Raw genomic sequence first — 13,403 nt, 5'->3', positions numbered from 1 at the left:
CATCCGGGTTGCAATCTGTCGGGGTATAGGTGGGGATGAGGAAAAGGCATCGTTTCTCACTCTGATTTCTTCTCACTGTGATGGAGCTTTCTAATCTAACAGCGCATAACCGACTGTTAATGGGGATTCAATCGATTAGTGCTGCCTCAGCTCTAGCGCTTAGTGCGACACAAATGCCAGCAAGATCAGATGAAGATGTCACAGGGTCCCTAGATAAACGCACGTAAAATAAGCCTTTCGAAGTGACAGGTGAAGGGTGAATTTGTAGTACTTCACTAGAGTTTTGAATACGGGTCTCGGATAGACAACAAACGTCGATATTAAGACTTTCTAAAGACATAGCCAGCCCTATCTGTTGTCTGATCTGCATTAGTGTGCGAACGTTGAAGGAAGCCAGTTTGAATGGCATACGTGGTTTCAGAAAAGCTGTTTCAGTATTTGTATTCGGTAGTAGCATTCAATTTTCCACCAGTCATTGACTCGAGATCGTTTGGATAGGACAGGGTTTCCACCATAGGCGGGCTGCTGTATATGTGGGAATAAGAGAGAGTAAATAAGTGACGTGGTAAAATAATAATAATAATAATAATAACGTGAATTGTTTGACTTTAATCGAAGCACGAATAGTATTTTCAGTATATATCGTCATTACATTTTATTTATGCGAGGGTTGTGATACTACCCAGGTGCTTAAACCGAAGCAGGTGGTTTTCTTAGGTGGCCACAACCGGAGCCTTTGACCTAAAGGTCTGGAGCATCGTGAGGAGATGCAGTCCCATGGTAGCCGGTGACCAATAATTGGTTCATACGCCATTCGTTCCTTCAGGATACTGGAACCCATGTGCACCATTGGTTTGGAATCAGGGTTTCCAACTCCCCTAGGTGGATGCGCCGTGTCCACCAACCCGGTTTAGGCTCTGGACATTCTCTTTTCGTCCTCTCAGTTTCATAAACAGCAGTAATGCCACGAGAGGGCAGTGAGTAGGACTTCCCTGGCAGAGGCTATATACGCGTAGCCATGTGAGAGCATTTCGTGAGGCAGGGCGAGCCCTCCCCACTCTCGGCCGTACCAGGGCACTTGGATGCCCGGATAGCATTGCGTAATAAAGTTATCGTAGATGTAACTAAACCATATTTATCCCGAGACTGTTACTCCACCAACATCCCTGCTCCAGACTGTCGAAGACTCCTTCATATCCTTTTCGGATTCCTCGTTTATATTGATGCTCATGTTTAAAAGATTAAGCTTTCTCATGACCTATGTTCCTAATCACGAATGGTTAATTTGTTGGTTTTATTTAGAAATATTTTCCTTTGTAGATGAAGAAGCGAATACATCGATCTGTCGGTTGTTTTGGATTTAGATCAATTCATCTTTTTTCCAACTCAGTGATTACCAGTAAAAAGCTGCAATCCGAAAATCTTCCTGTTCAGAACTCTTATCCACACTCCAAAACATGTAACAAAGGACGAGATTCACCAGCATCTAGTGATCATGACTTAATGTTATGTACTGTAGTCAAAGAAAATGGTACGTATATTTGGTTTTAAAAAAAATACACAAAACCTTATATAAGATAGATTTTACTTAAATTCAGCATGTAATGATGATGCTAGTTCAGTTATTTGTGATGAGTAAGAACGGTTATTTTATTCATTGTACAAGCTACCTTCCAATTTATGGTTTCATTCATTTCTGGATATTAATGTCAGTTAAAAACGATGAAATCTTATAAACTGTAGTCGTTTAGTATGTGTTAGCTTTTTCTGAAATCTTGTTAAAGCTAGTGACGAAATACAAAGGGGAAATGTATATAATAAAATTGTTCTGTCGAATTTTCGTTGTTGAACTAACAATAAATTTGGCATAGTGCTACGTATGTATAAATACACAATGTTCAACGAAATCACATACTGTGGATGGACCATGAGCGTACATAAGTGTAGGACTTAGTTTTTATCATCAAATAACTTTGTTATTGGCTGATGGTTGTGAATGATCAAATACCTAGGCTGTTTGGGATCCATTTTCAACTGTTTTCTGTAGAGTTGTCCCCGTTTTGTGATCATTCCGTATAACGCTGAGGTCTACCGATGTGCGTTTGTAGATGTCTGAGATAATTGTCCAATGGATGATATCATTTTAAAACAGGCCTTTGTGTTTTGCATATATTTCGTGCATTTCTTTTCAACAACTTTTATGCGGATCACTAATCGCCGACGTTGGTAGTAGGTATAAAATGCGAGTAGGTGTTGGTTTTATGGCACGAATTCATGTAATAAAGGATAGTTATTTTTAGTTCCAAAAGTCCTGCAACTCAATAGCCTGCGGCTTTATGAGACAAATCAAATTGAAAATTAGTGATTACTCTGGATTTTGTTTTTTATACCCTTCGTAAATAGCAAGATTTTTTTTAACTGAACGAAGTGTATTTTGTCTGTACTGTATTCCTCCACACTTCTTTTTTGTCTTGTGGTCTCTTCTTCTATTCATTTCTTTACGATATTGTCATTTCGTTCTTTGTAGCGTATTTCATAGTGTGCTGTTCTACCGACTTTTTCGATACCAAAACGTTAGTCCGGTTGCTTGATGTACGCCGAAATTATTACAAGATGTTTGACAAAATTTGTCTTCCTTTAGGATGTGTGTTTTTCGACTGAATTCGCTTATACTTACCAGTGTGTTGCTTCTCCATTCAGCAAGTCAAAGGATATCCATTGTTTAGATGACTGTTGCGTACTCTACAAGCGTTGAATTCTAGGACATTTGGTTAGCCTATGAGCTACTAAGCAATTACCTATTTTGATGAGTAGTCTCAGCACCTAAGATTTTTTTCTTCCCGTCGTTCATCTATACTGTTGGGGATGTTAAATCCCCAAAACTCACTTGGTAAATGATTTATTTTTGTAATTTTATTTTGAAAATTTGAATTTCTTGTTTTTGCGGCAAAAGCGCTCTTTTCACCTTCGAGTCGTATTTCCCTCTTGGGAAAATCCTAAACGCTATCGGTCCGTTGTATCTTTTAATATGCTATTTTGTGATGCTTCCCAAGGACAGTTTTATGCTGTATATATACGTTTGATTTCTTTCTGCTGCGATTGCTTGTGCTTCTGGCTGCTTACGGAATATATCTTCCCCACTTCCAACTTGGGCTTCTCACTCTAGTTAGCTGGGTCTGGGACGCGTCAGTATAGATAGCTTATTGGTCTCTGGTCACAAGTCTTTGTTCCGTTCGCTGACTAAGCGAATTCGTAGCCGCTTCAGACATAACATATACCCACTTCCAAAACTAGCTACCTACCTCACAGCTGTTTTTCAGAATGTTTTCGGCGGGAAAATGAAAGAGACCTAAGGAGGTCAATCGACTCTTCTCAACCTCATTTCTGTTTTGGAAGAACGATGTGAGGCAATTGTATTTCCTTAGTTTATCTGAAATGCTTATGTAGAAGAGCTTAAAAATATTCAATGGACTTATAAATTAAATCCATATTTACCGTTAAAAGTATTCAATCTAAAAGCTCTTCGATCAATTAGTGGGTGAAATCATGAGGTATGTTTTTTTCGGGGGGGGACTGGTAGGACAGTCATTCAGGTTTAACAACGTTGCTTTTCCAGAAGCAATCTGGCGATAGATTGCATCAGTACACAAAATGTGTAAATAATATTATGTAGATCTACGTGGTTTTAATTGGGATTGGTCCGTTGTTGTTTCACATTTTATCATCTAACACGGACTTCCCGAAGCTTAGATCTCTTCTGTAATCAAAGTCATTGAGTCAGTTCTAGTGATCATGTTGTCATTTCTTATGCTTACTTACTAATTTTTGAGTTTAATGTTCTAAAGAGTGTTTTGATACATTATCATATTGTTTGTTCTACATCATAGATGTCTCCTCATGTTCCACTTCTCAAGTAACCACTACTAGAGCGCACAATAATAATTTATCACACAAAAAATCTAGCAATGTTGAAGAGAATGAAGAATATTTAGTGTTTGGTGGTAAAGTTTTTGAACCTCGTGCCCCACACATTTCTAATGTCAGAAAAGAACCGATGAAATTCCAACCTCGTATACCCAGTCCTTCCGATAATCAAAACGTACATGAATCGTTGCAAAGAAAGTTTACCCTTAACTACTCATCTGTTTCAACATTGAAGCGCAACTCTGCTGAAACAAGAACAACTAATGATTTCGACTCACGGTTCAAAAAACAATTAAATAATAGTAGTAGACATTGTAACCTAAATGATGGTGTATCAGATATTCACAACTACTTACTGAATTCTCCATCTTGTACAAATTTACTAAACTCTGTGACTGCTAAATGTTCAGATAAAAAGTTGATTTCCAAGACTTACCGTCTTGGAATTCCTACACAAAGGTAAATTATATGCCTTCGTAATAATGTATCAGTTTTTAATGCTTTCTAAATATTTTGTGATATGTGTAATAAATGCTCTGGTTTTTCCCGTGGTAAAGTAAAGAAATTCATGGAAATGTGTTTTTTTTAATGCATACTAAGAACCAACTGTTTATTTACTACATGAATCCCATTTGTCATAGAACATAAAAGCTACAGGCGGCTGACAGACTCATTCATTTGAATAAAAATTAGTCTGTCATAACCAAGTTTTGTACCCAATACACTACTTCCACATCAGTTAATCACTAACGTACCGTTAACACTTTAAGGCCGAATGGGAAATTTTATTCAAAATGTTTGTAACCCTGATAATTGACCGAACTTAGTGAATTCTTCGATTTTCACAATTATTAGTATCTGGCAATCATTATTATGGTAAAATTTCCCCGTATTGTTTATGTTTCCATGCAAATGATGTTATTGGTTAAAACTTCCTTGTTAGTTATTTTTGTGACCAGATATTGGGTTTGTATTTAACAAACACTAAACTACTTTCAAAGCATAGTTTGTGATATTGTTTTGCAAATATACTATGTGTATGTCACTGGATAAGGTGAAATATCAGATTATTTGATTTGAGTTCAGTTATGATTTGAGTGATTTCTTCATTTTACCTCGTAAGATCATATAGCTGACTGAAAAATAATTGTGCGATTTCTGAATGTATTCTTTTTCACTTTATAGTTACTTTTCAAAGAACACGTTTTATTTTTAATTTCTTCTTCACAATTTATGTTTATACGCGGAATTTAAACTGATAAGTTTTGTTTGTACAAATAAACGAAAAGGATAGACGTCAGTCTAAGATAATGGTGACCGTCTGTTGCAGCTGTGCTCAGATAACCGCCTATTTTTTGCAAATACTAACTTTAAGCATAAGGAAAAACATCTTTTGACATGGCGACCCCCGAATTCGTCCCAACGTTGGACCCACCGATGGAGGGGCTCGATAGAAGACTGTCGATCATTCTGGGGCACATGTTTAGACTCAGATCATGCTCTAGTGCGAGCACGTATCTGTTTGCGTCTTACTGGACGTAGGAAAGACACTGCAGTGAAACCTCTTAGGGTTCTACTTAATGATAGGCAAACTAAGAATATATTTCAGGAACAACTGGAAAAACAGTTAGACAGAAATGTAGGTTGTGCCCACCCCGAAGCAGCGTGGAATGACATCCGAAAAGCTGTGGAAACAGCAGTGATATCCGCTAGTAAGGTAAGCCATAAGGTTAGGGAGAAACAATGGATCTCGGCAGCATCTACCGCACTGATAGATGCTCGAAAACTCACCCCACCTGGCTCTGAACATAACGAAGAACGGAGTCAACTTAAGCGCAAGCTAATAAGAAGCCTACGCAATGATCGTGAACGGTGGTGGGCAGTGAAAGCAAGAGAGATGGAAAAGGCAGCGTCAATAGGTAACAGTAGACAGCTATTCAGACTCGTTAAAGAAACCGGCATTAGGAACCCAACTATTAGTGAAACCATCTCAGATAAAGATGGGCATATCATTCATTCTCAATCCAGGAGATTGGATCGATGGGCAGAACACTTTAGGGATCAGTTCAACTGGCCTTCAGCCACACTTCAGTTACCCACGATCCCCAGTCGTCCTGAATGGAAAATTGATGTAAGTCCTCCAACCCTCTGCGAAGTTGAAAAAGCTATAGGAAATCTGAAGCGAGGGAGAGCCGCAGGCCCTGACAGGTTTACTCCTGAGATTTTTAAGGATGGTGGTCCAGTATTAGCAACGAGATTGACTGAGGTCTTAGGTAGAATCTGGTAACTGGACGTAATCCCATCTGACTGGTCCCAATCACTGATTGTGTCAGTCTATAAGAAAGGACAAAAGTCCTCCTGTGACAATCACAGAGGAATCAGTTTGACTAATATAGTGTCTAAAATATTAGCTTCAATAATACTTAGGCGCCTAACCAAAACTCGTGAAGAGCAGATCAGAGAAAACCAGGCTGGTTTTCGACCTGGACGTGGTTGCATAGACCAGATATTCACTCTACGTCAGGTCCTAGAACATAGACATACATTCAGACGTCCCACAATAGTAGTATTTCTTGACCTTAAGGCGGCATTCGACTCCGTTGATCGTGAGGTTCTATGGCAGTGTTTGTCACTGAAAGGAGTACCAGAGAAGTACATTAACCTCATAAAGGCTCTCTACTCGAACACAACTGGTCGAGTTAGAGCCTATGGCGAACTGTCATCAGAACTGGTTACCTCAAGTGGTGTTCGTCAGGGCTGTCCACTCTCCTCATTCCTGTTTAACTTTGTCATTGACATGCTTTTAGAGATATTTATTTCATCATCTCAATCTCCAGGAGTTGAACTTTTACCAGGAGGCTCACTTGTTGACTTAGAATACGCTGACGACATAGTTTTATTTGGTGAAGACACTGACAAAATGCAGAGTCTTCTGACCACCATAAGCAACTATGCAGGCATGTTCGGGATGCGATTCTCTCCCTCGAAGTGCAAAATGTTACTTCAGGATTGGGTTGCATCGACACCTGAACTAATGATTGGGAGTGAAGTAGTTGAGCTTGTCGACAGCTTCACTTATCTTGGGAGTCTCATCAGCCCTTGTGGTCTGGTGTGTGACGAAATCTCAGCACGGATACAGAAGACTCGTCTAGCTTTCACCAACTTGCGTCTTTTATGGCCTAGGCGAGATATCCGTCTAGCAACCAAAAGACGGGTTTACTGTGCAGCAGTTCGTTCCGTCCTACTTTATGACAGTGAAACATGGCCTATAAGAGTAGAGGATATTCGTAGGCTACTAGTGTTCGATCATAGATGTCTTCAAAGCATTGCTCGTATATCCTGGGACCACCGAGTAAGTAATGCAGTTGTTAGGAAACGGGTACTAGGTAATGATGGAAAATCCACTGATGAAGTAGTGAAACTTCATCAGTTGAGATGGCTGGGACATGTGTTACGTATGCCCAGCTACCGACTGCCCCGACATGCGATGTTTTGTGGTGTAGGAGTAGTTTGAAGGAAAGCTAGGGGCGGCTAAACCAAAACGTGGCACAAATCCATGAAGTCACTGACAATTGGACTGAGCCATGCTGGTAGTTGTTGACTACCTGGTTGGGATCCGCGAGATGATAGCAATCGATGGTTAGAGACCTTGAATGACGTGGCTCAAAATCGTTTGCAGTGCCGTAGGTGCATCCACTCTTTGTGTTCTCCTAAATTCTAATCTTCTGAATTCTTCATGTAGCTATCCTTTTTCTCTTTCCAAATTTATTCCACTGTATTATACTCCTTGAATAACATCTTCAAACCCTTATCTTTCACATAATGCTTATACTCTTACTACTTCTACCAATATGAGATTTGAATCGACAACTGCATCTCTGTGCTAATTTGGTATGGCAACTCGAACTGACGTACGTACGTACGAAGTTCTACGTTGTGACTGACTGACTGACTGACAGTCTAAGATAAAATTAACTTAGGTCACGTAAATTTGGTTTGAGATGACTTATTTATATTAGTTAGTTTGATTTATGGATTGTCATTACAAGTATTATATGGTTAGTAATATCATGTTCAAAGATACTTTATGATTTTGAAAGTTATGCATTCTGTGGATCGATTCGAAGCTCTGTAGCTAAGATTGAACTGTTATGCATGAAAATGTTCATAGGTACTTTTAGTCTTGTTAATGCACTCAATACACACATGCCGGGCCGTACGTTACATATGTCTTACAGATTTTCCTAGTAGATGCCTTTTTTTTCTCCGTTCTAGGAAGGACTAAATTTTCATGAATTCTTGAACTCAATATTCGTAACAAAGAAAAAACTATGTAAATGGCTAAATTCGCATTCAAGTGAACCAGTTCCGGTTACCTCATCGGATCAGTACAAATACCCAGTGGTGAAACAGTTAAATGAACCATAGAGACTAAAGGACATGAGAGATTTCATTAAAATATGTTTGTATAACAACTCTTAACCTTCTATTAGTCTTTGCTGGATGTTTTGGTCGATGTTGACTTATATTATATCATAAAAGTTCTACTCGCTACTTCGACTGGCTTACTTCGAACTCTTATAGTAAGATTAAATTCACTATGTGGGAAGCAATTACAATAAAAGCTAATTTCAGGCAACCAGGTCTCTTGATAAATTTAAACAGCAAAATCAATAAGGTTTGCAGGAGAAAACGGATCCATTCTGTTTCACACCTTCTCATCAGCTACATAAAACCTAAAATTATACTAATTAATATAACTATATATATATGAGTAAAAAAATTAGATTTTCTGATGTCTCGTGACTCAGTTTAAGCCATTTGTTCTTTGAACAAGTGTGAGGAGAATGGATTATGCTTCAGTCGGTTTCTGTAACGTTTTTCGGATATTTAGATGCCCGGAAACTGACAACTCTTCTAACTTACCAAGGAAACATTTATTAGAAATTCGACTGTTAGTGAGACTATCTCGGAAAAAGACGTTAGTATTATTCTCTCCCAACTCAGCAGTGCGGATTGATGTAAGTCTTCCAACCCTTAGTGAGGTTGGAGGGGCTATGATCAGTCTAAAACGAGGGTTAGCAACACGACCTGATGGACTAACCATCGGGATAGTGGTCCAGTTTTAGCAGTTAGATTAACTGAGATCTTGGATAGAATCTGGGGACTGAACGTAATCTCATCTGACGGGTCTCGATTTCTGATTGTGCTGGTCTATAAGAAAGGACAAATATTCTCTTGTGACAATCACAGAGGTATCAGTTTAACTAACATAGTCTCTAGAATATTGGCCTAAATTATACTCCGACATCTAACTAAAGCTTGTGAAGAGCAAACCCGGGAAAACCAATCTGGTTTCAGACCTCGGTGTGGATGTACAGACCAAATATTCACCCTTCGACAGATTGCCGGACGTGAAATAAAAATACTATGCCTTACATATTCAAAACAAGCCCATATAGTGTTTGTAGTATAAGTATGCTATCAACTGCGTCACAAATATTGACTGTCGTCTATCGTGCGGACTAAGCAAGGGCTTTGAAAAACTGGTTTGTGAAAAGCGAACTAGTTCATATCTCCACATTTTATCAGAATTTTGAACATCCTCACAAGTATTGGAGGCTCAAATTATTGACATAAAATCCAGCTTCGATTGGTTACACTGAACCTTACTTTACAATCGACTGTTAGGGATTTGCTTTAGAAGTTTATTGAAACATTTGAGAGCCTGTCACACAAGCACTTTGGATAGGGTGATGACATACAATCACCTTTGTTAATCCAAATGAATAGACGCATCCATTTCGTAGCTTACATTCGATCTTGGATTTCAGTATTCCTTCATACATTCCTTTTTGAACCATATTCTGAATGTTTAGTCTTTTTCATTATCATCGCAGTCACCATAGTTTCGGCTTTTTTACTACTCATCACATCTATTTTATCTCGTTATGTTAATATGGTATTGCAACTGCAGCTGACTTACATTCGTGCTAGATCCTACGTTGATTATAACTATCCGACAGAGAAGCAGGGTTGATTTTGTCCTCAGCACGTGGTAGTTAATTTTCCGTCGTACTATCATTTTATTATTTTAATTCTTGTCACTATTTAATTTTATTTAGTGCAAATTTTTCAAGTAGCTACCCTGTCTTGTGTTGCACAAGTTTTGCGTTACTCTCTGGTGTTTTTTTTCAGTAAGAATAATTATATATTATCATTATTTTCTAACTATATATTATTTCCAAAACATAATTTATTTATTTAGTATTATTTAGCTGAAAAGGTTTTTGTTGATATTATAGTAAGTTTAATAGTTGAGATCATCAGTCAATTGAAGCTAGACCACCATAGAAAACATGAAAGCACTGGACGGCCGTTTCGTCCTGTTGTGAGATAATAACTCACTGAAGACAACGGTGGATGTGTCGCTCAATTTTGTCGATTAATTGAAATTAGACATTAACACCGTCTACAGGTTGAGTGTTTGCGTGCGAGATCAATAGGTCCTGGGTTCGAATCTCGCGAGGCTGGATCGTGGATGTGCACTGCTGAGGAGTCCCACAATGGGACGAAACGGCCTTCCAGTGCTTCCAGATTTTCCATGGTAGTTTAGCGTCAATTGACTTATGATCTCAACTATTAAAATTATTATTTATCTTACAAAAGATCTGTATTTTGTTTACTTGATCTATACATTTTAAGACCTTACTAATCTTATTTAGGCCAAATCATCCTCCAAAACGTTCTCCATCCTTTATGGAATCAAATTCAATGAAAATTTTTAATGATTCTTTGCGTCCTGAATTAAAGCATCCATCTAGTTTCCTATTTGCTAATGAACAAAGAGAAATGGTTGAGGAATTACAAGCAACAAGAATTATTCTTTTGAAACTGAAACGTTTATTAATTGAGGTCAGTGACTGTGAAATGTTTTATTTTTTACTAGTTTAACTATTTTTTCTTCAGCATAATGTTATCATCATAATATCTCAGTAATTAATTCTCGGCAACCTTGTAAGCTTTTCCTCACGTCAATTACTTATTTTTACATCGCGTGTTGTTTTGTGTAAGAAATTCAGATATGTTTTATCTAAATGACAAGAATTATGATAGCAGAGAACACAACCTTCAGTCGTAGTGTTGTTTTTACCATACTTTGTATTTTGTCTAGTCAACAAAACAGTTATTCCTAGCAGTCTTTATTTGGGATCTTCTTTGCCAAGTAGTTAGATCCTAATGGGATTGTTTTGGGACCAGTAATCAAATGATTTTCCGATTCTGCATGGTATGCACGCAACAAAAATATATCGAACTGTATGAGTAAATAATGCGAAGTTTTGTTTATTCGAAAGGTTTTCCTTTACTATTTTAATATCTTCGTATTTTATAGTATTAATTATCCTTGAAAAATAAACCAACAATCTAGAAAGTCCCGAATCCTACCATTATTTAATCATTACATTGTCAGAAATACAAGACTCCTCACCATGAGTTTCCTAATATTCCCTCTATATCTGATAGGTCGATCCCTTATTTAACTTGCTAATAGTATTTCAAGCTTGGATAAAATTCTATCAGTCATCGACATTGAAATGTATTCACTTTTCTGTCGGTTCAACATGGTTTTATTTACATAATCCTAACTCCTGCTGTAGGTGATTTATTCTTGCTAGCGTGCAATATGTATTATTTTTTGCCAGCTAACATAATAAGCTTGAATGTACTCGCATTTGTACCCATTACAATTTGTGTTGATATTTTTTTTTTTTCTCTACCAAATTATCATACATGGAAATCCAGACTCCGATTTCGGAAAATAGTCTTTATCCCTCGACTTCCAAACCAATAAATGTATGTAACGACTCGTTGCATTCCCTCAACTTTACCATGTGTCATTGTGATGTAAATCAAAATCGATTTCTACTTGTTCCTTCAGTTACCGAAGATAATCGACTAATACCCTCTCTCTGTAAAAAACCAATCAATAGGACTGGTCTTGAAGAGCTTATTGATGTAAGTTCTTGAAAGCGTTTTAATAATGTTATCATAACCATCACATTTTTAATTTCTAGAATGCACTTCTAACGCGCTTTTCAGTAGATTGCTGGATATATTTGCTTTTTTTTATATACCCAAACTAATTGATATGGTCATTTTTATTAGGTAAATCATAGAATGTTATGACTGTTGCCCCTGTCAAATATCACGTGACAAAATCGCCAATCAGAACATTGACACTTATATGACTTTGTTCTTGTGTTAAACCAATGACACGTCAAACACAACACTAACAGCTTTGCTTAAACTCTGAATCTTTATTGATCCTTCTCGCCCAGCCCTGATCGTTGAGTCCAGAAAGCAAATCTCAGCTTCCGCCATATGAATCATATATTTCAAACATACACACTTTATATGCAAGCAAATCAGACCTCATCACACCAGAAAATAAAAAATAACAATTATACAAGATCAAACCAAAAGTGGCTTTGAGTGTAAGAGACTGTAACTAACAGATTGGGAATAACTTAAGAATAGTAAATCGTATAATAGTAGTCGATAGGTCAAATGAAAGTTTATGATAAAAGGAATATAAATATACATTTAATGTAGTTTATAGTTATCCAACAAGAATGTATGTGATAATAGTCCATAAATAATTTCTAGCAATTACCAGTCATTTATTCTTCGTTGAGATATGAGATTTATCTAGATTGTAATACTCGAGCCAGATAGGTTATTCACTGATTAATTGTAAAGATTCAAACTTAACGTATTCTGCGTGTAAGTATTCTAAAGTTGATAACTGATGTACCGTAGTTAAGACTTCATGTTATCTACTGGTTGACCTTTGTTTGATGTTGTATCAGTTTTCTATCTCCTTTCTTGATCGATTTATCCCACTAATTACCGAATCAGTGTAAATATTATTACAACAACACAGTTGGTTCTTATATATCAGCTTTCAGTCGTTGGTTTCTTTACTTACTTACTTACGCCTGTTACCCCTCGTGGAGGAGCACAGACTGCACACCAGCGTTCTCCATCCAACCCTGTCCTGAGAAATCCCTTCCCGTTAACATTCATCCTTTTCATATCTGCTTCTGTTTCCCGGCGTAACGTGTTCTTTGGCCTTCCTCTTTTCCGCTTCCCTTCTGGATTCCAAGTGAGAGCTGCCTCGTGATGCAGTTTGGTGATTTCCTTAATGTATGTCCTATCCACTTCCAACGTCTTTTTCTAATTTCCTCTTCAGCTGGAAGCTGGTTTGTCCTCTCTCACAAAACGCTGTTGCTGATAGTATCCGTTGAGTATTTTGCGTAGACAACTGTTTATAAATACTTGTACCTTCACATTTCAGCTCCGTACTTATGACTGTCTTGACGTTCGTATTGAAGATTCTCACTTTGAAGTTAGTTGAGAGTTGCTTTGAGTTCCATATATTTTTCAATTGTAGAAATGCGATCCTTGGTTAGCTAATC

The 13,403-nt window shown here is 37.6% G+C and overlaps 1 protein-coding gene across 1 annotated transcript; it reads left to right on the top strand.

The window, feature by feature from the left end:
• Window positions 1-1,023: 1,023 nt before the first annotated feature.
• On the top strand, window positions 1,024-11,952 carry Smp_157910.1 (hypothetical protein; the record flags this gene model as incomplete). Its single annotated transcript, XM_018792639.1, has 4 exons — window positions 1,024-1,531; window positions 3,888-4,383; window positions 10,650-10,839; window positions 11,728-11,952. Exons 1-4 carry the CDS (start codon window positions 1,321-1,323, stop codon window positions 11,950-11,952), a joined length of 1,122 nt encoding a protein of 373 aa, XP_018644288.1. The 5' UTR covers window positions 1,024-1,320.
• Between the last annotated feature and the right edge of the window lie 1,451 nt (window positions 11,953-13,403).

Source organism: Schistosoma mansoni (genome assembly GCF_000237925.1).
Source record: "Schistosoma mansoni, WGS project CABG00000000 data, supercontig 0234, strain Puerto Rico, whole genome shotgun sequence".
NCBI classification, from domain to species: Eukaryota; Metazoa; Platyhelminthes; class Trematoda; order Strigeidida; family Schistosomatidae; genus Schistosoma; species Schistosoma mansoni.
Note: the sequence above shows the minus strand (reverse complement) of the source record. Positions and strands in the feature narration are given on the sequence as shown.